The following is a 21,589-nucleotide window of genomic DNA, read 5'->3' as shown; positions in this document are numbered from 1 at the left end:
GTGCTGCCACAGTCACTCAAACAACCCTTCCAAGATCTCTATCTATAAAGTCCTCGGAAGTTTGTCAATTCCACCTTCTAGCGGCAAATTTAACATGAAGAGCAATGTGCATCTCAAAGTTTTGTGCCTCCCTCCTAGAAGTTTTTCATACTTCCCCTTTGGGGGTGTATACTGTGCTTTGGAAACCAGTAAATTAGAGAAGCCCAGAGGGTTGGATTCAGCCACAGATCCTGAGGATCCCAACTTCTGGTTTACAGGATAGTACCGATAAGCCAGAATCCAATTTATTGTGACATAATATAAAATTATATCAATGTAACTTTGCTATGCATTACATCCAAGCACACCAGATTGTGCAGTTTGATACTGCAGCTGTTCATGTGGCTCCTGTCATGACCAATTGCACAATGCACTGGCAGAAGTGATTCTTGAAAAGGCTTCCACTTTGGCACTGTTGTAGCTACTGTGGACATAACTTTGAGTTATGCCCACATAGCTGTATACTGTATATGTGTAGCAACATGTCCAAGCACAGTGCATATCATTTTGTTATCTGATTGTGCCATTATATTTTCAAACTTTAAAAACGTAACTTGAGTAAATGACTTGTAGTTTCCATCCCAAAGTAAACCTTGAGGACAAAAAGTCAGCAGTTACTTCAGCTGAGTGTTTTTAGTTTGCCCTTAGTAAATGCCCCTGACAAGGGTCTCTGCGTTACCCCGTCTGCGCACACGGTGTCTACTATAAGGATATGAATTTCATGAGTTGGGAGATTAAAAAATTTTCCACATCTAAATTTCTGTCCAGATAAAAGGATTTCCAAATTCACTTATCTTACTTACAGAGGTGAGTTAGAGACTCTATTCTTCTGTTTCTGATTTCCAGGTTTCAATCTACTTTATGCACATAGTTTTCAGTTCACATTGGTCTCTGTGCCAATGCTGAAATTTATTTCAATGTTTATCCATATTAAATTGGAAGTCATAATGACTCAAAACAGCGATACCTTACAGAAACTTAATAAAGCCTCTGTGTGTGCATGTGTGTATTATATTAAACATGCTTCCTTATTTGGTTACACAAGTAATTGAATATATATGTCATCATAAAAACACATATCTTTAAGACTTAAACACATGTTTAAGCCATGGTACAATAAACATTAGGTAAATTATTTCATATATACATGGTACGAGACTTGCTAAAGTGTGTGTGCATCTGATCTTTATTTTACTTGGTTTCTTAAAAGAGCCTTTGAATTATTAATTCTATGAAGTTTTAATTATATAATTTATTTAAGAATATTCAAATACTGTGATTTATTCTGCTTTTAAACAATGGCTGAAGTCCTGTTGGCAGAGCTCCATTCATGCAAGGCTGATGACATTGTCAGATACAGCCTTATCTCACTTATGGAAGTTTTCTAATCTCCCGTTTCCAAGGCTCCACAGGGAAAGCCTTTAAAGATCTTGGGTGGGAGGGGGGGAAGCCTTTAATGTCTGAAAATATGTGCCACTTGTCCCAGGCTGTCTATGGTGTGGAAATGGGACTTTGATAACCAGGCTGCCTGACCTGAGATGCAGGACATTTCAGAATCACTCTTTTTTGAAGGGGAGAGCTGAATTAAAAGGGCATATTAATATCATGGAAAGATACAGTTTTAGTATATACATCTAAAACAGTTTTTACGCATGTTCTTTAATATAAAATAGTTCAGGAAACTGAGAAATATTCAAAAAATGAAAAGAAAGAATTCCAAATAATATTTATTGCAAAAGCCCACTAGCATAAATATCTAATGGGGAAGTAAATTTGTAATGTAAGGTTAACTTATTTGCTCCTGGGGCCTGTAAATTTAGCAGCAAAAGTGCCTCCCTCCTATTTGTATTGGAATCAGTGTCTCTGCTTACTTATCCTCATTTCCTCTCCTGCAGCCAGCAGGCTTTCTTGCTGACTTCTTTCAGGTATGCAGAAAATGCCAGACTGAACTGAGGCAGCTTGGACTTAACAGTTCTTAAAAGACTATATCTCAGAGGAAGGAGCACTATTCTGCTCTAGACAAGAAATCCTAGAGATTCAGGAAAGAAACATTGTTGTGTACAAAGTCCTGGAGAGTTGCTGTGTGAGGAAAAAATGCTGAATAAGCAATAATTAAGAATTTGGAAACAGTTAACTTACAGTCTTAAGAATAGATACATCCAACATTTTAAAAGTAATTAAAGCCAACATTTTACACCTGAAAAAAATGTACCTGGTTTGCTGAACTTTTGCATTAATTAAGTAACCAATCCATCTCCATAACTGATTGTAACTTACAGAATGACTGGTGCTATCATTACCATATATGCAATTTGTTTTAGACTGCTCTTTAAATCCTTGTTAATAAAGTCCCAGAGAAAAAGCAGTTAGTTGCATACTGCAAATGTCTTCTTTCTTCCACAGATATATTCTCAGGGCTTGATGCAGATGTGGCAGGAACTACAGAGTCATACGTCATATACGATGAAGGTAGGAGTGGACAGTAAAAGTCTCCAGACTGGTGTATGTTGTCACTTTTCTTTCTGTTGTCTTTCAGAATGCATTCCCAAGAATGTTTTGAGAGTCACTCTAGATCATACACCAAGCTCAGTGTATCTAAAAAATAAAAGCTGATTTGTTCTTTTGTTCTTTGTACCTTTGGTCCAGGTAGAAGCTGTAGTGGCAGATCCACATAGTCCCCGACCTTTGTCCTTGCTGACTCAGGTTTTATCTGCATTGTTGTTCAAAGTATTTGGGGGAATATTGGGGTACCTTATTTTGGTTTTAACAGTGTCTTAATATGGAAAGATCCATGTGTTTTAACATGTGTGTTCTCCAATCATGTAGAAGAGGTAAGTGAATATAGGGGCTGATTTTAACATCAAGAGTAGTGTATGATTGAGGAATACTGAATTCTACCTCGACCCATAGCTTATTCCTCCACAGCACCCTGCCAGTGTATTTTAGCCTAGCTCATTTAATGTACTGGAGCTTAGCTGGTGGGAAAAACAACCAAGTAAGACAGACCTGTAAGGAAGAAGTTTGCAGATTGTGGGAGAGGGAAGAGTAGCTTTCTTGACCTGCATGTACTCTTTGGTCAATATTTGACCTACACTGTCTTCCTTTAAGATGAGGGCAGTTCAGTTGTAAAGAAGCACATTCCATTATCCCTAGATTGATCCCCATTTGTTTGTCAGTTTTTGTGTCCTAATTCTGCATCTTGTTCTTTCTGGGGTAGTAAGCAGTATAAAGGGAAGTACTCTAATTAAATGAAATGGGGTAATTTGATGTAATATTGAGCATTTATATACCGTTTTGTATGAGTGACATTCATCATGGCCAGAAAATTGTCATTAAGACAAGTAAACACAACAGTGTCAAGCAATGAAACACATCAGGATGTAAGAAAAAAAAGAGCCAACCAATGACACATTGCCATAGTATTGCCAGTAGAGGTGTGCCATTTCTGTACCCACAAGAGGTCCTCCAATGACCTTTTCAACTATGGACCAGATTTTTATGGGAATAGACAGTTGCTAGCCTGAACTTGGGGGCACTGGACAAGTGACTCTTAGTGACCTCTCTGCTGGCACCACTTGATCATGGTAGCCTATTTGTTGCAGTTTTGAGTATAGTCTAGTCCAGTAGAAGTTACATCCTATTTTAATCTTTGTGTCACATAACCTTATTTCACCAGTTTCACATCTGATGGTCATGTTGGTACAATTGTAATTATGACACAAAATACGAGGTGCCCAAAGTATTATAGCCCTAGATGCACTGTGAGTATCTGTAGTACTCTGACTGGCACCATTGCCAGGCCTGGTTGTCTCTCCATTTCCCACAGCCACCTAGATAATCCACATCACATGCAGTAATAAAGGCAGGTGGTTGGTGGTAGAGGTAGACACCGCAGTTATTTGACTTATTTCCTCCTTGCCAGGAGAGTTGTTTTAAATTGTACCAATGTGTGTGTGTATAATTTATATTATATTATATTGGTACAATTTAAAACAACCCTCCCAGCAAGGGGGAAATACACCAATTGCTAGGGCAAATGAATTTATGTTGGCCGTGCGTCATGAGACTGAAATGAAATTATAAAAAAAAACAAACCAGCCAAATTGGTATAACTGGGCTTATTTTGACAGGTGTGATCAAGACCATATATATATATGGAGCCAGAACGTCTTAGTCCAAAGCCAGCCATGTCAGCTCTAACTGTAATTCTTAATCTTTTGTATTTTATGTCCCCCCCATCACTGTATCCAAGAACATGAATCTAATATAAGAGAAACCAAAAAAGGCCGCCTTTTCTGAAAAAATAGCAACATGTTTGCAGATGCTGTACAGATATCTTACTGTGCCATTTTGAGGTTTGGCCTTTTGATAATTTTCATATATTAAAGACCGGCCATCCAAATTTGCCTGTTTAGTTCACAGAAACAATTGAACCTGAGCACATGGAAGAAAATAGGCATTCTTCTCACATTAGGAAATCTCAGCATCATATATTACAATCTTAATCCTAATCTGTAGAGTGCGTAGCAGAGTGGTAAATCCTTTGGCCTGCCTGCTGAAGATGAAGGTGTTTGAACATCAGACTTTCTGGCATGAAAGCTGTGCTGATAGTTTATTTCTAGAAATGGTACTTGAGAACAGAGTACAGATGCATAAGGCTATGTCAAAAGGCTGTTCTCCCTTTGAGTGACACTGGACTGGGTTCGGAAATAGAAAGAGCTGGTGGTCGGAAAAGAAAAATCATTAGTGACAGTGTCTGAATGTTACAGCAGGAGCTTCTCTCACTTTTGGGAGTAAGCCAAGTTGAGAGCAACTCTGGCTGTAATATTAGCTTCTTTGGGTGACTGATCTTCAGGATTTAAGCACAAAATTCTTTCACAAACCTGAAGAGGCTGCCTTGATCACCTGTCCGCCTGCAATGCTGTGTTTTCAACTCCAGTGACAGGCCATTTTCAATTTTTCTGGCCTGAACGTGTGCACTTTAAAATTCAGTGGTCCAGTGTATTTATTGTTAAGTCTTAGTCCTAACAGTTTTTCTTTTTGTCTAGATTATGAGTTTTTTGAAACCACTTTGCCTCCTTCTACCACCACTACTGTTGCGACCACCACTACAGAAGTACTGCCTGAAACCACCTTTCCAGAATTTAGTGTTACAGGCTCAGATCCTCTGTCAGAATTTGATGCTGCAGGAAAGAAACGGTTTACTGGTAAGTCTGAACTTCCTGCTCCAAAGTAGCAATGGTATAATTTAGGGGCTTAACAGTATGTGGTACTAAATGTTTTATGTGCCATCAAGTTGCTTCCAACTTATGAAGAACTTTTATATTAGTGATCTCTAGGAGATCCCTTTGTTAACAGCTCTGTTTATTTCTTACAAACTCAGTGCTGTGGCTTCTTTTATTGAGTGAAATCAATTCATGCTTGGGCTTCCTCTTTTCCTTCAAATTTTCACAGCATTATTTCTACTCTATTGAGTCTCACATTTTCATGATGTGCCCAAAGTATTATAGCCCCAGTTTAAGAATTTTTGCTTCTTAAAGTTCAGGCTTGACTTGATCTTGCAGTCTGAAATGGTGGTCCATGGTATCTGTAAAGCTCTTTTCAAGCAAAATATTTCAAACTAATTGGTTTCCCGTCTGCTTTCTTCACTATCAGCTTTCACATCCATAGGTAGCAATCGGGAATGCCATAGGCCATCCATTAACATTATGCCAGCATAATGACATAACTTTTTGGAATGAATGGCCTCAAGATACAAAATCAGCGTAAACATTATCTGTTGTGAATTACACTATCTAGTACTCAATAAATAATGTCCGTGGTTATTTGTCAATCTGAGGCAATTCATCTCCAAAAACTTTATGCTTCTGAAAATTACGCAAGAGAATTTTGGCTATAGTATGGATAATCTTGGCTTTGGTCTCTGGTGATATATCATTCTTTAGGAACTTGTTTCTAGTTCATTTATAATTGCCCTTACAGGTCTCCACTTTTTTCAGATTTCTTGGGTGCAGTCTCCATTTGGATTGGTGATTGAACCCAAATATAGGAAATCTTTTAACAAGTGTGGTTTTCTCATTCTCACCATTAAGATGATGTAATACTTCAGTAGTCATGATCTGAAGTATCAGTTTAAAAATCTGGCTTTAGCACTTTCTTCTTTGGTCTTCCTCAGTAGTCATTTCAAGCCATTGCTGTTTTCTGCTAGCAATTTGTTATCATATACCTATCTTAAATCATTGATGTTCTTTCATCAATTTTTACTTCTCTTTCATCTTAATCTAATCCGACTTTCCACATATATTCTGTATAGAGACTGAACAAACAGGGAGATCAAATATCACCCTTATCTGACATCTTTGGCAATGGGAAACCATTCTGTTTCTCCATATTCTATTCTAACAGTAATCTGGTATATTTTGGAAAATTTAATTAATTCCTTTTATAAGTTGCAGAGTATCAAGTACAATCAACTACTGTACAGAGAGAGCATGAGGGAATAGTTTAAGTCTCAGCAGCCTACCACCTTATATGTTAAAAATTAATCTGGAAGCATTTTAAATCTAAAAAAAAATTATTTTTCTATTTATGGTTAGTCAGTAGAAAAATAAAAAGCAAAAGCAAAGCAAAGCGTGCTCCTTTTATACCGCCCCATAGTGTTTCAAGCACCCTCTGGTCGGTTTACAAGTTAATTATGCAGGCTACTCATTGCCCTCCCAGCAAGCTGGTACTCATTTTACCAACCTTGGAAGGACAGAAGGCTAAGTCAACCTTGAGCCCGCTACCTGGGATTGAAACCCGGGTTGTGAGCAGTTTTGGCTGCAGTACAGCAGTTTAACCATTGCGCCACGAGGCTCTCCTTCTGGAGCAGAAAAAAATGTGTCTCTAGACATGCTTCCTGCATGCTCAGAGATCAGGAAAAGAAAGAGAGAGAGACCCACCCATCCCCCAAAAAAGGAATTTAAGCAAACAAACAGGAAGATGAGAGAGGCAATTTTTCAGAGGCAGGAAAAATGACTTTGCCAATAGGATCGTGGGAAAGGAGAGCTTTTTCTCCTGGGAAGTCCATTTTGACTGGAACTATTCTTTACTGACAGTGCTTCAGGAACTGAAACCAAGAAGCTGGGACAACCAATATCAAAGAAAAAAATTACTTCAAAGGAATTTGTGAGTAGACATGGGGATGAATAAAAAATGAATCACAATATTCCTCAGAAATCATCACTTTGTATTCGTCAATTCAGGAGGCCCCTGATGAACACAAAGATGAGTAGTTACCCTTTTTATTCATCCCTTCATTGAGCCTGGGCCAAAGAGCAAGCTAGGCTGCCAACCCGTAGGCAGAGAGAACAGGCTAGATGGCTGGAATAATGCAGCCAGGCTAGCCTGATTGCTCTGCCTCTCAGAGTGCCAATCAGTTGATCGGTGCCAGCAGGAAGCAGAGAGAGCCTGCTTGCACACTTTTGCCCATCTAGCTTGCTCTCTCTGCCAATGGTCTGGGCCCACAGGCAGAGACAGCAGGCTAGATGGCCAAAATTGTGCGGGCAGGCTAGCTTGAACACTCTGTCTCTGTGGGTGCTTCTCAGCTGATCAGTGCCAGCAGAAGCAGAGAGAGCCTGCCGGCACAGTTCTGCCCAGCTAACCTGCTCTCTCTGCCTATGGTATGGGCCCATAGGCAGAGAGAGCAGGCTAGCCATCTGGAGCCGTGCCGGCTGGCTAGCCGGATCTCTCTGCCTCTGCAAGCACTGATCAGCTGATTGGCACCCACAGAGGCAGAGAGATCAGTTTTGCCTGCTGGAACCGCGGCTTCCATTCCAGCGCTGCTGCCACGGCCATCACCAGCAGGTCAAGGTAAGGAGGCAAAAGAAGGCAGTGGGAAGGATGTAGGGGGGGTGGGGACTCAGTATTTTATATTTTAGATAGATAGATAGATAGATAGATAGATAGATAGATAGATAGATAGATAGATAGATAGATAGATAGATAGATAGATAGATAGATAGATAGATGGATGGATGGATGGATGGATGGATGGATGGATGGATGGATGGATGGATGGATGGATGGATGGATGGATGGATGGATGGATGGATGGATGGATGGATGGATGGATGGATGGATGGATGGATGGATGGATGGATGGATGGATGGATGGATGGATGGATATTTAGTTAGACTTTACGGTTTTCTTTTGCTATTCATCAGGACAGTCAAGTGCTAAAGTGTACCCTTTATACAATACTCCATAGCTTTTCATGATCCATATAGTTGAAGGCTTTATTTTTCACAAATAATAGCAAAGTGGATCATGAAAAACTAGGGATGTTATAAAAGACATGGGTGTGCCACTGAACAAGAGCTGCTGTTGGGATAGAACATTAGGACAGACTTCTTTTTCTGAAATTCTTTGGCATGCTCCAGTGTACATTTGCAATATGCTCTTTAGTACTCCCACTTTTTTTTGAATGCAGATGGAATAGCTGACATTTCTTGCTCCATACATGGTAAAAGTGTTCATTGCAAAAGCTTGAACATCCCTTTCCTTGCAGAGGAAATTAATACTAAATGTAGGAATTTGTATATTTAACAATAATTACTCTTATCCTGTTAGGGTCAGGGTATGTTTGAAGGAATCTTTTTTAATTATTGGTAATAATTTATTTTATTTTATTTAACATGTATGCCGCCCACACTTCCCAAAGGTCTCTGAGCAGCTTTCAACAATTTAACTACAGTAAAAAAGATAATATTATTAAAATACAATTAAAATATATACTCTAAAAAGTGCCATCAGGACCCACAGTTGATATATTTCAATTAAAAGCCTTCTGGAGCAGGAAGGTTTTGACCTAGCGCCATCAGGTAGGGCTGTAGCTGGTATAATTTCCGCAGCTGAAGGAAGGCGCCCCGGCCACCGAGTCCACCTGGGCTTCTAGAGTTAGACTGGGATCCAGGAGCATCCCCAGGCTGCGGACCCTGTCCCTTAGGGGAAGTGTAACCCCATTCAGGGCAGGGAAATGGCCCTCCAGCCTGTCTGGTGAAGCACCCATTAACAGCACTTCCATCTTGTCAGGACTGAGTTTTAATTTATTAACCCTCATCCATTATCAAGTCCAGATACAAGTTCAGTACAGAAACCGCCTCACCTGGATTGGTGGAAAACGAGAGGCAGAGCTGAGTGTCATCAGCATATTGCTGACTCCTCAGCCCAAACCTCCTGATGACCTCTCCCAGCGGTTCCATGTAGATGTTAAACAGCATGGGGGACAGTATCGAGCCCTGAGGAACTCCATGACATAAACGCCATGGGACAGAGCAACTGTCCCCCAGCACCACCCTCTGGACACGATCAGCCAGGAAGGAGTGGAACCACTGTAAAGCGGTGCCCCAAATAATGGTAAAGTGGTGGGTTTGTGGAGATTGTGGCTGGGAAAAGAATGATAACAAATTCTCCATGCATGTGGTATTATTAAAAAATGGTTTGGCAGTTGCCTGGAAGCAAACCAGCAACTAGTATTTTCAATATAACTGGCTCTTGTCAATAGCCTAGCTACAACAGTTTGAACCTACTGGAGATTCCATACACTTTCTAATGGCCGATTCATATGATGTAGTAGCTGTAACTGTGCAGATGGACTCCTGGCCACCATGTTATTTCACAGAAGTTAAAAAGATAGCATCAACAGCGAGAGGGAGAGAAAGGCAAAAATGAACAGATACATAAACATGGTATAGTGGAAGAGAAGATTATAGGATTACATATCATGGGATATCAGGTGGGACTGGATTCCATGGCATTGCTGCTAACCATTTGGCAATACAGGGAAAATGAACATGAAGAATTAAAAGGGAGCCACTGTTTTCTTGAGGTCTAGCAGCTGAATTATTGAAACAGCCAAACTCCTCCTGCAACTGAAATCACTGTATTTCCCTTCAAAGAGGTTTATGTTGCATATTAAGTGGCAGCAAGCCTGGGTTTGATATTTGAGAGTTGGAAGCTGTAGTTTTAATAACTCTCAGTTGAGAAGTTATTTTAAAAATATTGGCAGATTAACCTTATGAATAGATTAATCTAGGATTGACTAAATGTTAAAATGGACAAAGAGCCATCTTTGATATTCCTCTCCCCACAAATTGTGGCAATTATATATTGTTTGTTAGTACATTCCAATAAACCATAAGAAAATGTTTAATGTCTCCACCTGATGCCTGTTGATTTTCATAGACCTATGTTATAGTAACATACTCTTCCACACATCTGTTATTTTATTTTTATTTTCATTTATTTGATACATGTTTTTTTATTAAAAAATCATTTGTGGAAGCCTTAAAATGTAATGGTTAAACTAAAGAGGCACTTAGGCAAATTATTATGCTTACATCACAGAGACCTTGAGTTATGATTCCCAATGTGAACCATTTTCAATGTCATAAGTACTTAATTCATAGCTTCTTTTTAACTGCCATTCTCATCTAATAAATATTGCTCTGGCAGAGTGAAGTGAAATTAGAGCCTCTTTTAAACCAAAGCAGTAACCGACCACAAAACTGACTATCTGGGATGAAAGTCATTCTCCTTCATGTTGAAGCTGATTTAGCTTCATATAGACAAGTGACATTAATGGCTTTCTATTTTTGTACCTCTGTTCCAGGGTTTCCTAAAGAGAGGGGCAGAAAAGTAATAAACTGAATTTATTTAAATGTTCAGTTTCATAGGAGCCAACCTGTAAAGAAGAGAGAGATGGAAGGCAAAGACCCAGAGATAAAAGTACATGACACTTTGCACTTTGATGTAATTGCAGACATCCAATTTCCTGCTTTATGATACAGTGTGCACTCGTGTCTTTAAAACTAGGTATGAAGTGTGTAATTGAGGGCTACTTGGAATTTTTAGTTTAGGATTACAAAGAAAAAAAAGTGATATACATTTTCCAGCCATAGTAGGTACAAATCTTGTATTTGTTTAAAAACCTCACTGTGTGGAAAAGAAAGATGTATAACACCAGAAGTAACTGGAGAAACAGAGAAAGAAGTAAACTTTAGGGATGACAGTTAGAAGTTCTCATATTTTAAAAAGGGGATTCATATGTTTCTCATCACATGAAATGATCCTTCTATCCTGGGTGAAGTAAGAATCAGGGAAATTAAATTACATCCAATTACACGTGTCTGTATCTGATAGAGACTTTTTAAAGAAGGAAATTGCATGGGGGGGTCATTATAAGCAGGATTAGAGTAGAAGGGCATCTGCATTATATAGTTATATGACTTCCATACCAGCTATCATGGCTCTGTCCTAAGGATTCTTGGGATCTGTATATTGTAGTCATAATTATCTTCTAGAAAGCTTTGGATAACCGTTCTGAACCACATATTTCCTCTAACGTACAAATCCCGGGATCCCTTTGGAATTGGAGCCAATTCATGGTGGTTATAGTGATATCAATCTTATAGAACTGTGTCGTACCGGTACTGTTTTTGTGTACAAAAGTTAACCCACCAACTGGAGATTCTGCCCCAAAGCAAATGCTAGCTTACTGAGAAGGACTCTCCTCAAGATCAAGCAGGGGAGGAAAATCCTGTCAGCATGCCTACTGTGATTCAATTAATTCTACACAAGCTGATGTAATTAAGATTTTTCAAAATTCCTCCATATTAGTTGTAAAATTATTTAACAGCATGTGTAGTTTGTCCCTAGGGAGTGACTTTTATATAAAGCTTAAACAATGCTTTGTGGATGTGTACCGGGCAGGTTCCTGAGGGCTACCATCCATTCTCAAAGATGGCCATGGCTGTTAAGAGCAATTTGGCAGCAGGCTTCATATTCTGTCATGTAATACATGAGCAGAATGAAGCTGAGAAAAGTAGTTGATGTCAGATATTGTTTGTCACACCTCTGGAAGTCTGAAATAAAAATTACCATCATCCACCTTAAGCATGATTTTGCCACACAAATGAAGAGAGTAGAGGAAGAGAGAGCTGATGAACACAAATAGAGAGGGGCAACGGAGAAAGTTGACAGAGGAGGAGGCATGGAACAGAAAACAAACAGGCAAAAGGGACATGCTGAGGGGCAATCAGAGGACTGGGAGGGAGTCAGCACAGGAAGAGAGTAGAAATGCTGGCCTTCAACATATCAAGGAGTGGAATTGACAAAAGACATGAAAAACATAGTGAGTGACCAAATAATAGGGAAACAGAAAGCAAGTGCAGCAAAAAATAAGAGGTCTAAAAGTAATGGCCTGGAGGTGTTGAATTCAACCAAATGATAGCCAAAGAATGGATGGTAAGGAAGCAGAAGAAGGATGTTTCTGAAAAGGTATTGTGGTCAAATGCTAACAAGACGCCAAATGGCTTTTTATCTTTCTCCTCTTATCATCTTGGAAATTCCCCACCAAATGCCCAGCTGTCGGCCCTGTTTTTCACTGTTCACCTACTGGTGCTGCGAATTGTGGCATTTTTCCAGTCAAACTGAGTGGCACCCCTCTGAGGTGCTGTTTCTAGAGTGAGCAAGGATCTGCTGCTCTTGCCCAGACTGAGGACAGTCTGCAGCTCCTAGTTCTTCCTGGTGACAGATGAAAGGATGAATGGGGGTAGCCAATGATGTAAAATCTCCAACTCCAGACCTTAGATGCCCATTTGGCACCATTAACTGTCCAATTTTTAAAAAATCAAGTAAAGAGCTTTTATGCCAGTCTAGACTTAGCCTCAGTGTCAGCTGATTTCTGTCATGCTGTTGAATAGCCTTCCTCTCCTCTCAGTGACTGTGGTGCACAGTTGTTTGGGAATAGAAAGTGCTTGGAGTGTCTAAAGATAAATACATGGCATATGCTAGAGAATAACTCCCTGAAGAGATAAATTAAAACCATCGTTTTTATAAACACTTAATGGCATTCAAGGAAGAGGGGAAAATCTATCCTTCTGACGAAATCTGTAAACATTTCCAATGACTAACAATAAAATCTCTTTCAATGTGTGGATCACCTTTCCAATAATGAAATTCTCATTAATTTATGAGTTTAGATTGAGTGAACTTCTTTGGTTCTATAAAATAGAAATACTAGGAATAATAGTCAAATAGCTGTGCCAAAGTTCATCTACTAATGCATTCTTGAAGGCTTTCACAGCCGGGATCCGATGGTGGTTGTAGGTTTTTCAGGCTGTTTGGCCATGTTCCAAAGGTTTTTCTTCCTAATTTTTCCACCAGTCTCTGTGGCTGGCATCTTCAAATGCAGCCACAGAGACTGGTGAAATGTTAGGAAGAAAAACCTTCAGAACACAGCCAAAGAGCCTGAAAAACCTACAACAATCATTCATTTGCTAATATTTTCAGGTGAACATTAGGGATAGGACTTCCATCTTTGTTTTGTTCTGCAAGAATTCCCCATGCAGAATTCTGGGAGTTTCAGCCCACAGACCCATACCTACAAACACTTGTATTCCACTCACCTGTAGCAAGGCCTAGTTTTCCAAGACTGTATAGCATTCTGGGCCTCATTTCTAGCTGTAATGTTTCCTGGGAGAAAACTGCTGTAATGATTCCTGGGTGCAGTAGTTCTTCAGGAGGTAACCTCTATATAAGCTAAAGGGCAGCAAGACTACTATGCCCAAGAAGCATACTTCTGCTGATGTAACCTAGATTTTTTTGCTGCTATGCCACACTCATATTTAGCTTGTGACTCATATTTAGCATTAGTGCCTACATTTAGGTAGGTACTGTCTCTACTACAGTGGTGCCTCGCATTATGATGTTAATTCGTTCCAGCAAAATCGCTGTAGAATGAAAACATCGTAAAGCAAAATTAAAAAGCCCATAGAAATGCATTAAACCTATTTAATGCGTTCTGATGGGCTGGAAACTCACTGTCCAATGATGATCCTCCATAGGGCAGCCATTTTCGCTGCCTGTGCAGCGAGGAATCCGTCCCAGAAAACAGCGGGGGGCATTTTGTTTTAAACCGCCAATCAGCTGTCCGGAAATCATTGTTTTGTGAAGAATCGGTTCCCGAAGCAGGGAACTGATCATCGCAAAGTGAAATTCCCCCATAGGAAACATCGGAAAGCAAGTGCAAAAGCGATTGCAAAAAGTTTGTCGTAATGCGGTTTTGTTGTTAAACGGAGCAATCGTAAAGTGAGGCACCACTGTATAAGGATGAGTGAGGCAGTGACTTCTGACAAAAGAATTTGAGTGTAACAAATGGGCACCAACTTTTTAGTTGTTTAAATAGTTATTGTATTTTTATTACCTGTAATGGAAGAGGTACTGTTAAGAGTTTCTGTCACTTAGGCCAAAGTAATTTGGCCAACTTTTACTATTCTTTACTTTTTATGGCGGATAAGTGTGTGTGTGTGGATCTGCTATTCTATCTCAGTCAGCAAAATATGTTAGACCAGTCCTGGTGTTTGCTCCCACTACTGTTTACCAAGTTGGAATACTGCAAGGGTCACACCCACTGCATATACTTTATTTTGCTTTGCTGCTGGATGCAGTAGATTGTGCCAGTCACTAAAGAGGCCAGATGTAGGCCAAAAGCCACCAATTGCTAATGTTAGTTTTACAACATTAAAGCATCAGGCACTGCTTTTAAGCCTTGTAAACAAACATGTGCCAATGACTTGTTCTCTCATCTAGTGCCTTCCTCAATCTATAGTGACATTGCATTGAATATTTGTCATGCTCCTGGTTTCCAAAATTCTTTGCTTATGTGGATTTTAATGCCAGTCTAGAAGCTTTCCAGATGGCAGCTATTTACAGATGTGAAAATTTTAGCAAATGGCAAGAAAATATATAAATCTTGAGTCCAGGAAATTAATGTTGAATCTGCTGTGTTTGAAAAAAATGTATCCTTTATCTAGGTTTGCTGTTTCACTCAATGTCAGGATTTTAAAAATCAGACTTTAAGAACAAATGTTGTATTTCTGTGTTTTCTTTCAGCTCCTTATGTGACTTATCTAAACAAAGATCCAGGAGCTCCATGCTCATTAACAGAGGCGTTAGACCACTTCCAAGTAGAGAGCCTGGATGAAATCATACCCAACGATCTAAAGAACAAAGAGATGCGTCCTCAGAATGTCCCTCACAATATCACTGTTGTAGCTGTGGAAGGCTGCCATTCCTTTGTGATTCTTGACTGGGCTAAGCCGATACATGGGGATCTGGTCACAGGTACTGCTAATACGGGCTACTTATACAGGCTGCACTGGGTTTGTAATTAGTGGTTATTAATTGCACAGAGAAAACACACAATTTACCTATTAAATCCTAAGAGTTCATTAACTTGGAAGGGTATGCCAACAGATTCCACAAAATAGATGAAAATAATATAAAAATGTACATTATAATCTGAGTGGAAATTCCCAGTCTTTGGTCTAGCCACCTTGGATCCTTTTAAAAAGAAAGGCAGGGTAAAAATAGGTAGGTAGGTAGGTAGGTAGGTAGGTAGGTAGGTAGGTAGGTAGGTAGGTAGGTAGGTAGGTAGGTAGGTAGGTAGGTAGGTAGGTAGGTAGGTAGGTAGGTAGGTAGGTAGGTAGGTAGGTAGGTAGGTAGGTAGGTAGGTAGGTAGGTAGGTAGGTAGGTAGGTAGGTAGGTAGGTAGGTAGGTTGGTTGGTTGGTTGGTTGGTTGGTTGGTTGGTTGGTTGGTTGGTTGGTTGGTTGGTTGGTTGGTTGGTTGGTTGGTTGGTTGGTTGGTTGGTTGGTTGGTTGGTTGGTCGGTTGGAAATTTCAGAGAAAGGTATCACTGGAAATTTGCAAAGACAATTTTGAAAAGTGGACAGCAAAGCTCACTTATGGTCTAGAAAGAAAGAAATAATCATGAGAAACCCAAGATCTTTGTAGAAGACAAAAAAAAAATGATTGCTTCATGCAGGTTGCCTTAGTTTGCTATAATGTAGCCTTGAAGGAAGCTGTGAAGCTATCAAAACTGTGTGCATTGACTGAAGTCCTGAGGGAATAATTTGTCCACCACATGACTGTGAGGTGACTACTGTACAGCAGCAGAGTGAGATAGCCTTTGACTTCAAATGCACTGACTCCTCAAAATTATTTAAAATAGATGGGTGAATTTTTCAAATCATATACAGTAATCCAGAAGTACACACTTTTAGGACCCCTAGTAGATTTGAGGTGTCATGGTATTAGAACCATGTGTTTGACAGACAAAGCTGTCTTCTTCATGTTATTAAGGTCTTAAAATCTGATAGCTATTATAGTGCAACTGAATGCAGTAGCAAACAATGTGCTGTCTTACGGCTCATCCAAATTAGATATATGGCTCATGCTGATGTGGGTTGGAACGGTGATCCCTTTTCCTCATCTAAAATGACTCACTCCAAGCTCCCTCACCTGATTTAATATTAAATTGAAGGTAATTCAAATTACCTCTCCCTCCCTCACCTCACCACAGTAGCAGGAGCTACTGGCCAGCATGAGAGCAGGTCAGGTGGGCACAGGGCAAAGCCTCAAATGCAATGATTCTAAAAGCTAATGTAGCCCCCTCAAACAAGATGCAACAAATCTTTAAAATGGATTAAAAGTTTTCTCAAGAGGATGCACACATCAATCCAAAGACCATGTGACACCACATGACTTCTAAATTGATTCCATTTGGAATGGAGCTTATTGTGAGGCAAATGTAAATGTAAACAAGTCATAATCTGAGTCAGTGAATGAGGAAATGCCTTTTAAACAGGTGCAAACAGGATATGTGGATCAGCTCCTACTTTTGGATTGTTTAAAAGGCTGAATGAAGATCCCTGATCTCTTTAGTTTTGTACAGACAGCAACTTAATATAATGTAAAGATTCCTCAAACATACAAGGCCTCTCTGCTCCATAAATCCAAGGTTGCTGGTTGTTGTTATAAAATTAAAACAGATTGATCTAAATTAAGATTGGGTTACTGGCTTGATAATGTCTACCTTCTTCAAAATCTCAAGGAGAGCTACCAGGTGCGTTGGCTAAGAGCCAGACAAGGAAAAGAAAATGTAACCCAGATACAGCATGGAATGAAAACAGTGCTCAGAACAGGTTAATCTAGATTTATAGCAAGAAATGTCTACTGTGACTTGTGAATGTTGCTACTTGATGTGAACAAGCAAAGCACATACAAATCAGATAATCACTTTTTTGTGTTGAAAAGTTGAGTTAGGGTGTGTTTACTTGGGAATTTTCACAGAGCTTAGTTTTGTCCATTCCTGCAGAAACAAAAGTATGGGGAGCAGTACTGGTGAAAAAAAGTTACAATTAGGTGTGTGTTTTGCAAGCTGACATTCTTTTGCCATCTGAATACAGACTGAAGTTAGCATTGTTAATGATAATCCTTTGGCTTGTAGTGTGTGATTCATGACAGTAATCTAATCAAATGCTTCACAAACAGATGAGAAGATGGTGTGTGTTTTTCTGTTTCCTGCTCTTCTCTGTAGCACTGAGAAATTCTTCCAGAGGAAAGCATGGACATCCCTCCCAAACAGCACATAAGGTGGTTGGAGAGGGCTGAAAGAAGGCAAGGAGATGGATAAAAATTGCCTTCACTTGTCTTCTATTAGTGGAGCCATCTCCAAGATCATGGATCGAAGATCAAACCCAAAAGAGATGCCTCTGTTCATGGGACTATTGGATACAACCGACTGACAAGTCTGTCTGTCTGTCTGTCTATCTCTCTATGTGTTTCTGGGAAGGATAGAAATTCCGTTCCAATTGGAACACCCCAGTCCAAAGGGTGTCTCTGTTTGTGAACTAGTTGATGTACTGTATTTATTACATTTTTATTCTGACAAGCTGCCAAAAATAAAATACATACTGAAATAAAAATGTAAATTAAAATATAAAACCAAATGAAAATGAAATGTGATTAAGAACACAATGGCCAGAATGCTATTGCCTATTCATGCTTATGTGTAAGTCTTGGCATCAAATTGCTGCTCTTTGACAAGGTCCTGGTTGCATTATAGCATCCGGGAATGCTACCAGTAACTTTGAACTGCAGTTTGTCATCACAGTTTGTGCTATACACAAGCATAAACCTGCAATAGGATTCTGGCCAACATTTTTTTTTAAAGGTAGCACCATCCAGTTAAAATCCCCTCCAGTAACAGTCTACTGTATGTTACCTGGCAGAACAAAAACTATATTTGCCTGTCAGAAAAAGAGAACAAAGAAGAAGCCAACCTACTGCATTCAAAAGGCATTTCCAGAGCCTGGGAGCAGCTACTAAAAAGACCCTATGACAACTTTGTGGCACTCTCCAATGTTACAACTGTATATCATTCCATTGATGCTTCTTGTGTTTCCTTAAACTGTAGCCTTAATTTATTATCTCATGATGACTATGTTATTTCCTTTTCTTAACAGGATATTTAGTTTATAGCGCATCTTATGATGACTTTATAAAAAACAGATGGTCTACCAAGACTGCAGGAAGCACTAATTTACCTATTGAAAACCTGAAGCCAAATACAAGGTACTAAAATGTTTTGGGTTGTACAATACATTTCAGAAATGTTGCAAGTGTATGAGAAGGACTCTCTTCAGCCAAGCTTGCCAAGTTGCTGTGCTGAGAAACTCCACTTTATCTACAAGGCAGTCTGTCCCACAGAGATGTTGGGTCCAGGGTTTAAATGCACCCTGAGTCCATTTTGCCTTTCAGCCCTACACATACGCCGGAGGACAAAATGGACACTTGGTTTTGCCAAACCACTGCATAGGATTCTAGGTTTTGGCAAACCAGTTCATTTTACATTGGTAAATTCGGAAAATAACATAGATACAAAACTGTGAAACACATATTCAGTTCTAACATGTTGGATTTATTGACACATCCATTGAAATCCTGTCGTCTTTTTTTACATTAGCTCGGTCAAGGATTACTGTTGTCAAACTGATTGGCTCCCATAATGTGCTTCATAACTGAGAAACAAGAGTGAAAAATACAGGAGGCGGGACTGAGGATTGTTCTTTCTCTTTGGCACCAAAATGTCATGTGGATCATCAGCCAATAGTGTGTTCTCTCTGGTCTTGCAGGCTGAAATAGCTGCAGATCTCGTGACTTATAAATAGCTCCTCACCACTGGCAAAATTTCTGTAATTGGGCAAGCATAACTGAAAGATTAAGCCAGAGTAAAACCATGTGTCAGCAATTGTGTGCAATTGCAAGAAACTCTGATTCAGGAGTGAAGGCTAAACTACATACTATATTAAATACATTGTATGCCACTTTTATTTCACATTCAAATCCATGGTGCTGGTCCACGCTGGGACTATTGTACACTAGTGGGGAAAGATTTAAATCTCTCCACATCCCCTTCCTTTCTAGGAATGGGGGGGGGAGACCTCTTTTAGCCCCCATGGTGGATTTTCCTTTTAAAGCAGCATTCTGGGAAGATTTCAATTTATGGGCACCATTTGTGGAGGAGGATTTTGAGTGGCTAGAATTGAAACCTTTCCTGTATATGCACAGTAGTCCTGATCTGGATCAAGACCAGAACTTGGAAATATTATTCTTATTAGCTATGGCCATGCTGGCTGGTGATTCCTAAGAGTTTTAATCCAGTTTCCCCATGCTCTGATCAGAACTGCATATGCCTAGTCAAGAGTAAAGAAGAAACTGATCTTAAACTGTGTGCCTTAATGGAGCATTTTGTTAAGCCCTGAGTTACAGTACTTGCAGACCAGTTCTAAGGCTTCTTGTAATATTGAGTCAAACTAGTTGATACAGTTAGCACATTATTAGAAACAAAGTTCTCTTGCATGATAAAAGATGTCTTATTTAATCTTGGGTGAGCTTTTGTCACCTCTGCATATCGGAAACCAGCATGCTTTTCTTTTATGATTAGTTATTGAGAGGTAAGCACAAGATTCACATGCAATGCCTAGGTATGCTGCTTTGATGGAATGGTGATGCTGGAAAGGACAGCTTTCTGGGAGCTTCGGATTGCAAAAGTAGTGTCCTGTCTGGTTTGATCCAAAGAACACCAATTAAGATGAGGCATAGCTAGCCCGAACCCCCATCTGTTATCTGGGTCCTGGTGAAGACAGAAAACTACTGGTGCTTTATAAGAGATGTTTCACAAGGATGCAGCATGAAATGTTATAGCAAAAGGAAATGTGCACATACCCTCACATGCTAAGATGTTGCTTGGAGACCATGGTACCTCTTCATCTGGTGAAGCAAAGGTCTTTACAACCTAGCCTTCCTATGCTGAAACTAGGAGGGAACAATGGAAGACAGTAGCCACCCAGTCCCTCCAGAACAGGGGTGGGCAATTAATTTCTATAGGGGGGCCACATGAAAAATCTGAACTGTATTTGGGGGCCAAACCAACTTTACTTAAAAATAAAATGAAACAGTGATGTTATGATTATTTTTATTTTAAACTTGTTAATCTTAACAAATACTCAAGAATTTTTGGGGTATGTTAAAGATAAGCAACTGATCAACTTTAGACAAAAAGCTATAAATGGTTTTGATGTCCAGCGGGCCAGAGAGGAGCGGCTCGCGGGCCATATGTGGCCCTCGGGCCGCACTTTGCCCAGGTCTGCTCCAGAAGATGGAAGATGTCTTTCATCAGGTCAACATGTTATCACGTGGATAAGAGAAGCTGCTTTCAGAACAATAGGTTTCTTTCTATGTGCATAGTTCTCACTTAGCTGGTGATGCAACATTCATGAAGTAGTGAATAAATGTCTTCTGTGCAGCAGATCCCAGAATCAAAACACTTGTACCTGTTCAAAGTGTTTTAAGCTTATTGATTAAGCTAAAGGATCAAGCACCAAGCACTCTGTTTTACTATATTCATTCATTAAAAGCTTGATCGTGAAGTTAAATGTCTGCTAAAAGAAAACATACAGGGCTTGTCTACATGGTGTGAAAGAAATGGGCTGGTTTGGGCTAAATAGGGTTGTTAGCAAGTCTGATATGTCATTTGGTGCAATCCTTGCATTCAAATTGCAGACAGACCTCAAGTGACCATAGCTGGTCCACAGCCTCTGCCAATATTATGAACTGGCTTACATTTTACAACCACTTCAGTATATTTGCAAATTAATCACTTCCTCAGCTCCACTGAGGAGCTGAAGAACTGAAAGTTTTTTTTAAAGTGTGCATTAGGGCAGCAAATATTTGCTGCACCACTTGAAAAAAATAAAAGACAAATGGAAAGCTTGAATAGAACTTTGGTTCCCTTTTTTTAAAAGGTCTGATCATGAGCCTGCCTGCTTTGTGACGAGTCTGTGGATAAAATATATGCCTTTTTAGTACTTTTTAAAAACCAAGTTAACTCTCTCCCTCTATAAGTAAAGAACAGAAAATATTTAAATGGAAAAGAAGAAAAGTAAAGCTTATGGTTATATGCTAAAGAAACTGACAGCTTTAAACATTTTTCTTACATGTTATTTTCATCGCTATTGAATATTTTTATTTTGTTGTGTTTTTTAAAATAAAACTCTGGTTTATAAACCCTGCTAACTATTTTATAAATGGCAACAATAAGTTATTATACCCCTGTATACTATTGGTCAGTGTTATGACATATCACCAAAGTAAACAAAACTGAGT

General features: G+C 39.4%; 1 protein-coding gene across 3 annotated transcripts in view; it reads left to right on the top strand.

The window, feature by feature from the left end:
* The window catches only part of FNDC1 (fibronectin type III domain containing 1), a 116,695-nt gene that overhangs the window by 70,914 nt on the left and 24,192 nt on the right, over positions 1-21,589 (top strand). For all 3 annotated transcript variants that reach the window (XM_072994707.2, XM_072994701.2, XM_078383215.1), the window contains exons 11-14: positions 2,443-2,508; positions 5,088-5,246; positions 14,975-15,205; positions 18,388-18,496. In XM_072994707.2, the coding sequence (XP_072850808.2) occupies positions 2,443-2,508; positions 5,088-5,246; positions 14,975-15,205; positions 18,388-18,496 (565 nt within the window). The remainder of the gene's footprint in view (positions 1-2,442; positions 2,509-5,087; positions 5,247-14,974; positions 15,206-18,387; positions 18,497-21,589) is intronic.

This window comes from Pogona vitticeps, chromosome 1, assembly GCF_051106095.1.
Source record: "Pogona vitticeps strain Pit_001003342236 chromosome 1, PviZW2.1, whole genome shotgun sequence".
Classification (NCBI taxonomy): domain Eukaryota; kingdom Metazoa; phylum Chordata; class Lepidosauria; order Squamata; family Agamidae; genus Pogona; species Pogona vitticeps.
The sequence above is the reverse complement of the archived record's forward strand: the minus strand, read 5'-3'. Positions and strand labels throughout refer to the sequence as shown.